We start from the raw sequence: 8,664 nt of genomic DNA on the forward strand, positions 1-8,664 counted from the left end.
CATCTGATTATCATACTTGTACTAAATTGCATACCCCTTTTTTAATATATCCGCTTCATTAGCTTTACCCATTGTAACCTCAGGCGGTGTTGCGCAACAAAATATTTAAATTTGTTAAGAAAGAAAACTAAGGTATAATTTGAATAATCATTGAACTATCAAATAAATAAAAACTTCGTTTTCAGAATTTTAAAGCTTACCGAAGGCTCAACGAAGTCGTATTGCTCTTAAAACTTGGTTTTATTTTCAACATTTCTTTAAAATTCTTAACTGGAAATATGGCGCAACACAACGCAACTTTGAGTGCCCGGTGTACCTTGTGCTCCGATCCCGATGATGGAAATATGATAGGCTGCTCTAAATGTAACACCATTTATCATTATAGTTGCTGCGACTTAGACGAAGAATCTGATATCTGTCAATGGCTTTGTGAGTTTTGCTGTCAAAGCATACAGCAAAACTCCCTATTGAATACCAACAAATCACAAGAAACCCATTCTGTCCAATTTGCTGGAATAGCCGCAGCAAGTCAACATGATGAAACCAACAACGAAATTGCTGGCTCTTCATCAACTCGCCAAAACTCACCTCTCCGTACTGGTTCAGTCATGAAAGATATTAACTCTCATATAAGTATAAAAAAACAACTCCAACTTAAAATGCTTGAAGAAGAGTTCCGTTTAAGAGAAGAGTTTCTGAGACGTAAGTATGAGTTGCTGCAGTCAAACGATGAAGAATTGAACAACGATATTGAACACACCACGACTCTCTTTAATAATTATGCCTCTACGCAAGAGAGCCCAATAATTCAACAAAACGCTGACGCTGACAGAGGTTTACACAACCCTCACTCAAACTTGAGTGATAGCTACAGAGCTGATATTCATTCGCTCATACATCAGCCACAGTGCCAAAGCACAGTTATTCAGCGAATTCAAAATAAAACTTCTTCCCCTCCAACCCTCTTTCCACAACCAATTGTAGAAGTGCCACAGAAGGAGAATGGAGCGAACATTCTCAATGGAAGTAATCAAAACAAAACAAATAATAATAATAACAACACCTACACCATAGCCGGTTGTCAAAACGCGAATTCTTCCAATTTTAGTAATTCACGTACAGAGTGTAATTTAACCACAACGCAAATCATGGCTCGGCAATGCATTTCAAAAGATCTTCCACCATTTAATGGGGACCCAAGAGAATGGCCCATATTTATAAGTGCCTTTGAACAAAGCACTAACATAGCCGGTTATGGCAACGATGAAAATCTAATACGACTCCAAAAATGTTTACACGGTAAGGCTCGGGACGCAGTGAGGAATTGTTTAATGTTACCTGAGATGGTTCCAGACATAATACGTACTCTGAAAATGTATTTTGGTAGGCCGGAATGTGTCGTAAGAAATCTTATTGACGAAGTACGTAAAATGAATATACCCAAAGGTAAACTCGACGCTCTGATAGAATTCGGGTTTGCTGTTAAAAACATATGTGCTACCATTCGCGCATCTAAATTGGACGATTTTTTGATAAATCCAACTCTTTTGCAGGAATTAGTTGAAAAGCTTCCACCCGATACCATATTTCAGTGGGCAATTCATTCTAAAAACATCACACGTCCAACATTAGTGGACTTTTCCAACTGGTTGTATGACGTTGCTGAAGCCACATGCAAAGTTACGGTTCCTGTATTCGACAGCCTTGGCGATAAACGCTCATCGAGAAAGGAAACCCGCCTAAATGCCCATATAAACTCACCATTAAACAAGAAACGAGTCAACTGCATTGTGTGTGAGGAAAATCACAAAATTGCCGACTGCGATCAATTTCAAGCCTTCGAAGTTGCCGATAGGTGGAACATTGTAAAAACCAACCACCTATGTCGCATATGCCTTTGCAAGCACAGGGGACATTGTTGGTTTCGAAAGCAGTGCGGTGTAAGTGGTTGCACTGTTCAACACAACCCTCTATTGCACAGTGATGTCGGACTACTGGAGAAGACGGTAACTACACTTAATAACCATACAAACAAAGAAGGTGAGTCCTATTTTCGTATTGTACCCGTCACTCTTCATCACGATAATAAATCCATATCAATATATGCCCTAATGGACGACGGTTCAACGTTGACTTTGCTTGAAGAGAATGTTGCTAACATGTTGGGGGTCCGCGGTACTATTGACCCTCTTTGCATACGTTGGACTGGGGATGTATCACGTCTCGAAGATAGTTCTAGAAAATTTGATTTGAAAATATCGTCGACTCATAAAAATGCCAAAATATTTCCTATTAAAAATGTCCATACAGTTAAAAACCTCAATTTGGCAGCAGAGTCAATAAACGTTGAAAACATAAAGGAAAAGTATTCGTATCTTCGAGATATACCACTTATAGGTTACGCAAATGCTGTGCCCTCCATGATTATTGGGGTTAACAATCCAAACTTAATAGCTTCCATGAAAGTACGCGAGGGCGGCTGGAATCAGCCCGTTGCCTCCAAAACGCGATTGGGTTGGACAATCTTTGGAGGAACACAGAAAAGAGTGTTCAACCTGAATATACACAAATGTGTTTGCGGAAGTGACATAATATTACATGATTTGGTAAAGGCGTTTTTTTCTGACGAAAATATTGGTATTTTACCCCCCGAAGCAATGCCAAATTCGAAGGAGGACCAACGCGCTATTGACATTATTGAGAACACATGTTCGTTTAAAGATGGTCGATACGAAGTAGGGCTCTTGTGGAAAAATGACGGGTTAGTGTTACCACCGAGTTTAAAAACAGCTATGAAACGATTAGATTGCTTGAAACGTAGAATTTTGCGAGACTCATCTTTGGCTAATGAATTACAACAACAAATTTCAAACCTGTTGGAAAAGAAATATGCCCGTAAGCTTTCAAAAAGTGCCGCCGAACAACAGGGTGGAAAGATATGGTATCTGCCTACATTCATTGTTAAAAACCCTCAAAAGCCGAACAAGGTGAGATTAGTGTGGGACGCGGCTGCCAAATCTGGGAACGTTGCTTTAAATGATTTTCTCCTTAAAGGACCAGATCTACTCATTCCTCTAATGCAAATATTATATAAGTTTAGAATTGGCGCTGTGGCGATATGTGGAGACATTGCAGAGATGTTCCACCGCATTAAGGTTCAAGAAGAAGATGCATGCGCACAACGTTTTTTATGGTGGGGTGAAAACGATACAATTGATGTCTACCAATTAGATGTACTCACATTTGGGGCTTCTTGTTCTCCATTCATTTCTCATTTTATCAGAAACAAAAACGCAGAAATTCATTGCCAAGAAATCCCGACAATTTTAAACGCTATAAAAAATCAGCACTATGTCGATGATTACATTGACTCTACAAACACTGTTAACGAAGCTATAGATTTAGCTTTAGGCGTTCGAGAGGTCCATAAGAGAGGAGGGTTTCATATGCGAAACTGGGCCTCCAACTCTACGGAGGTTCTGCAAGCTCTAGGGGAACCCAGTGGATGCGAGAGCAAAACTTTTGAGGTAGAAGTCGGCATAAATCAATGCAATAAAATCCTCGGTTTATACTGGGAACCAAAAACCGACGTCTTTAAAATCAATTTAAAATTTGTACGCCTTAATCGACCGGTCCTTGTCGATGACATTGTTCCGACAAAAAGGGAGGTACTTCAGGTACTAATGTCTGTTTTTGATCCGTTGGGATTTGTCTCATGCTTCATGTCGTATTTAAAAATCATCTTGCAAGAAATATGGCGTTGCGGAATAGAATGGGACCAGCCTCTTACAAGCGAACTTTTCGAAAAATGGAAGAAATGGTTGCAGTGTCTACCAATAATAACAAGAATTGAAATTCCTCGATGCTATTCACACTACCTGCAAAGTCCAAATTGTGTAGTCCAACTACACACATTTGTCGATGCTAGCGAGGAAGCATTTGCGGCCGTGTGTTATTTCCGAATTGAGTTTGAAGGCAAAGTTGATATACGATTAGTAGCGTCAAAATCGAAGGTGGCGCCCCTTCAACCAATGTCCATCCCACGATTAGAATTGCAGGCTGCAGTAATAGGAACGAGGCTAATGAAGACTGTAGAATGTCATGGGATACAAATAGAACAAAGGGTTATGTGGACAGATTCAAAAACGGTTCTAAATTGGCTCGTTGGAGACCCACGGAAATATAAACAATTTGTGATGTTCCGTGTGGCAGAAATATTAAAGTATACAGATATTGCCAATTGGAGATGGGTGCCGTCAAATAATAATATAGCCGACCTTGCCACAAAATACAAACCACCAACTTATAACTACAAGGAGTGGTTCGAGGGCCCATTATGGCTAAAAAAGGAGGAGTCGAAGTGGCCACATAATGCTACAGATGCCGAGTTGGATATGACCGAACTACGCCCACGCTATTTAAACATACACTCGAGGAAAAATGTTTCTATTGTGATCAACTTCGACTATTTTTCTAGTTGGTTTAGACTTTGTCGTGCTATCGCTAACTGGTATCAGATTTTCGATTATTTATATTTGAAAGTAAAAAATGAAAATAGTATACGATACAACGTGGTCCATATAAATAAGGCAAAAAATTTTATCTATAAAAATGTTCAACTGTCCTGTTTCCCGGATGAGTATGCTGCAACACAAGTGGGAAAAGTTACGAAGGGAGCATTTGTTGGACTGCATGTTTTTATGGATTCGAATGGGGTCATAAGAGTGAAAAATAGAGCACAATATGCAAAGGAATTATGTGGGGTTCAAAAAGATCCCATTATTCTACCGTGGAACCACCATGTTACACGTCTCATTGTGTTACACTATCATGAATCTTATCACCACCTAAACCATGAAACTGTAATAAATGAAATACGGCAACAGTATTTTATAACAAGACTGAGAGTCCTTTATAAAACCACTAGGAGAGGTTGTCAAAAATGTAAAAATGATTTAGCTAAACCAGTTTCACCTCAAATAGCTCCTTTGCCTCCAGCTCGTCTAGGTGCATATCAGAGACCGTTCACATTTGTGGGTGTGGACTATTTTGGTCCTATTTCAATAGTATCTGGCCGGAAATCATTAAAGCGTTGGGGTGTTATATTCACTTGCCTAACCATCAGAGCTATACATATTGAAATAGCACACACCCTAACTACTGATTCTTTCCTTATGTGTTTGAGGAATTTTATGGCAAGGCGAGGTACACCTTCCGAAATTTATAGTGATAATGGAACAAATTTTCGAGGCGCCGAAAGATTTCTCAAACAAGAGTTGGAAAAAATAAATTATAACGATGTGCAGAGTGCCTTGAGTTTTAAGGGAATAACCTGGAGGTTTAATCCTCCCGCAGCTCCTCATATGGGGGGAGCGTGGGAGCGGCTGATAAGGTCCATAAAAACAATTCTTTATAAAATATCACCGTCACACAAATTTTGTGAAGAAAGTCTACGTTGTGCTTTGATGGAAGTCGAGCTTATAATAAACTCGCGCCCTCTTACTTACGTCTCGCTAGAAACTCAGGATGAAGAAGCAATTACACCGAATCACTTCTTACTAGGTAGCTCAAATGGGTCGAAACCATTTTGTAGCTCGGAAGATCTAGACCATAGGATGTGTCTCAAACAAAGCGAAATATTTGCTAATTTATTCTGGCGTCGATGGGTAAAAGAAATGATCCCAACATTGACTAGGAGGAACAAATGGTTTGAAAAGGTCAAGCCGATTGAAGTTGGAGATATAGTTCTTGTTGTTGACGAAAACGCTGAGAGAAATTCATGGATAAAGGGAAGAGTTATTGAAGTAATAACAGCAAAAGACGGGCAGGTGAGAAGGGCAAAAGTCAAGACTATTAATGGAGAGATAGAGCGCCCAGCTGCAAAATTAGCAGTGCTTGATATCGGTTTGAATTTGAGGTAAGATTTTTAAAATCTTACCGGGGGGAGAATTGTTATCGACCGTATCAAGTACCAAGCAAAAGCACACCACTGCTCAAGCATTTACAACGCTGTAACATCTGATTATCATACTTGTACTAAATTGCATACCCCTTTTTTAATATATCCGCTTCATTAGCTTTACCCATTGTAACCTCAGGCGGTGTTGCGCAACAAAATATTTAAATTTGTTAAGAAAGAAAACTAAGGTATAATTGCAGCCACTTTATGAAAAATCAACAGTGTCCCAAGAGCGATTGTATGTACTTGCATGAGCTTGGTGATCCAGAGGCTAGCTTTACTAAAGAGGAAATGCACCAGGGCAAGCATCAGGACTATGAAAAGCGTTTACATGATGTGCTTATAGCCACTTCGGGTACAAGTACAGCGGGTGGTTTGGTAACAACAACAGTGGGGTCGTCTATTATCAGCAGTGGTGGCACGATCAGTAGCACTACGTCTACCAAGGTAACGGAATCCCATAAAACTTCGGGCATTGTTACTAGTAATTCTGCCAAGGCTATTGCAAGCTGTGTCAGCGAAGTTGTGGGCGGTCATGCCACATCAGCAGCGGTTTCGATGGCCACTGCAGCAGTGAATGGACAGACAACGGAGGCATGGCCGTGTCTTTCTGTATCACCTGTCGGTAAAAAGGAGTCGCTATCAAGTGCCAATACTGACGAAAATACCAATATTTTCGTCAGAAAAAAACGCCTTTACCAAATCATGTAACAATCCAAACTTAATAGCTTCCATGAAAGTACGCGAGGGCGGCTGGAATCAGCCCGTTGCCTCCAAAACGCGATTGGGTTGGACAATCTTTGGAGGAACACAGAAAAGAGTGTTCAACCTGAATATACACAAATGTGTTTGCGGAAGTGACATAATATTACATGATTTGGTAAAGGCGTTTTTTTCTGACGAAAATATTGGTATTTTACCCCCCGAAGCAATGCCAAATTCGAAGGAGGACCAACGCGCTATTGACATTATTGAGAACACATGTTCGTTTAAAGATGGTCGATACGAAGTAGGGCTCTTGTGGAAAAATGACGGGTTAGTGTTACCACCGAGTTTAAAAACAGCTATGAAACGATTAGATTGCTTGAAACGTAGAATTTTGCGAGACTCATCTTTGGCTAATGAATTACAACAACAAATTTCAAACCTGTTGGAAAAGAAATATGCCCGTAAGCTTTCAAAAAGTGCCGCCGAACAACAGGGTGGAAAGATATGGTATCTGCCTACATTCATTGTTAAAAACCCTCAAAAGCCGAACAAGGTGAGATTAGTGTGGGACGCGGCTGCCAAATCTGGGAACGTTGCTTTAAATGATTTTCTCCTTAAAGGACCAGATCTACTCATTCCTCTAATGCAAATATTATATAAGTTTAGAATTGGCGCTGTGGCGATATGTGGAGACATTGCAGAGATGTTCCACCGCATTAAGGTTCAAGAAGAAGATGCATGCGCACAACGTTTTTTATGGTGGGGTGAAAACGATACAATTGATGTCTACCAATTAGATGTACTCACATTTGGGGCTTCTTGTTCTCCATTCATTTCTCATTTTATCAGAAACAAAAACGCAGAAATTCATTGCCAAGAAATCCCGACAATTTTAAACGCTATAAAAAATCAGCACTATGTCGATGATTACATTGACTCTACAAACACTGTTAACGAAGCTATAGATTTAGCTTTAGGCGTTCGAGAGGTCCATAAGAGAGGAGGGTTTCATATGCGAAACTGGGCCTCCAACTCTACGGAGGTTCTGCAAGCTCTAGGGGAACCCAGTGGATGCGAGAGCAAAACTTTTGAGGTAGAAGTCGGCATAAATCAATGCAATAAAATCCTCGGTTTATACTGGGAACCAAAAACCGACGTCTTTAAAATCAATTTAAAATTTGTACGCCTTAATCGACCGGTCCTTGTCGATGACATTGTTCCGACAAAAAGGGAGGTACTTCAGGTACTAATGTCTGTTTTTGATCCGTTGGGATTTGTCTCATGCTTCATGTCGTATTTAAAAATCATCTTGCAAGAAATATGGCGTTGCGGAATAGAATGGGACCAGCCTCTTACAAGCGAACTTTTCGAAAAATGGAAGAAATGGTTGCAGTGTCTACCAATAATAACAAGAATTGAAATTCCTCGATGCTATTCACACTACCTGCAAAGTCCAAATTGTGTAGTCCAACTACACACATTTGTCGATGCTAGCGAGGAAGCATTTGCGGCCGTGTGTTATTTCCGAATTGAGTTTGAAGGCAAAGTTGATATACGATTAGTAGCGTCAAAATCGAAGGTGGCGCCCCTTCCTAGAGCTTGCAGAACCTCCGTAGAGTTGGAGGCCCAGTTTCGCATATGAAACCCTCCTCTCTTATGGACCTCTCGAACGCCTAAAGCTAAATCTATAGCTTCGTTAACAGTGTTTGTAGAGTCAATGTAATCATCGACATAGTGCTGATTTTTTATAGCGTTTAAAATTGTCGGGATTTCTTGGCAATGAATTTCTGCGTTTTTGTTTCTGATAAAATGAGAAATGAATGGAGAACAAGAAGCCCCAAATGTGAGTACATCTAATTGGTAGACATCAATTGTATCGTTTTCACCCCACCATAAAAAACGTTGTGCGCATGCATCTTCTTCTTGAACCTTAATGCGGTGGAACATCTCTGCAATGTCTCCACATATCGCCACAGCGCCAATTCTAAACTTATATA

At 40.1% G+C, this 8,664-nt stretch overlaps 2 protein-coding genes across 2 annotated transcripts; both read left to right on the plus strand.

The window, feature by feature from the left end:
* Positions 1 to 278: 278 nt before the first annotated feature.
* On the plus strand, positions 279 to 6,670 carry LOC142242550 (uncharacterized). The gene is made up of 2 exons (XM_075314124.1): positions 279 to 5,917; positions 6,160 to 6,670. The coding sequence occupies exons 1-2, from the start codon at positions 279 to 281 to the stop codon at positions 6,668 to 6,670; spliced, it is 6,150 nt and encodes a 2,049-aa protein (XP_075170239.1).
* A 22-nt stretch (positions 6,671 to 6,692) lies between these two features.
* On the plus strand, positions 6,693 to 8,309 carry LOC142242551 (uncharacterized). The gene has a single exon (XM_075314125.1). It carries the CDS (start codon positions 6,693 to 6,695, stop codon positions 8,307 to 8,309), a length of 1,617 nt encoding a protein of 538 aa, XP_075170240.1.
* Positions 8,310 to 8,664: the final 355 nt, after the last annotated feature.

Source organism: Haematobia irritans, unplaced genomic scaffold (genome assembly GCF_050003625.1).
Source record: "Haematobia irritans isolate KBUSLIRL unplaced genomic scaffold, ASM5000362v1 scaffold_40, whole genome shotgun sequence".
Classification (NCBI taxonomy): Eukaryota; Metazoa; Arthropoda; class Insecta; order Diptera; family Muscidae; genus Haematobia; species Haematobia irritans.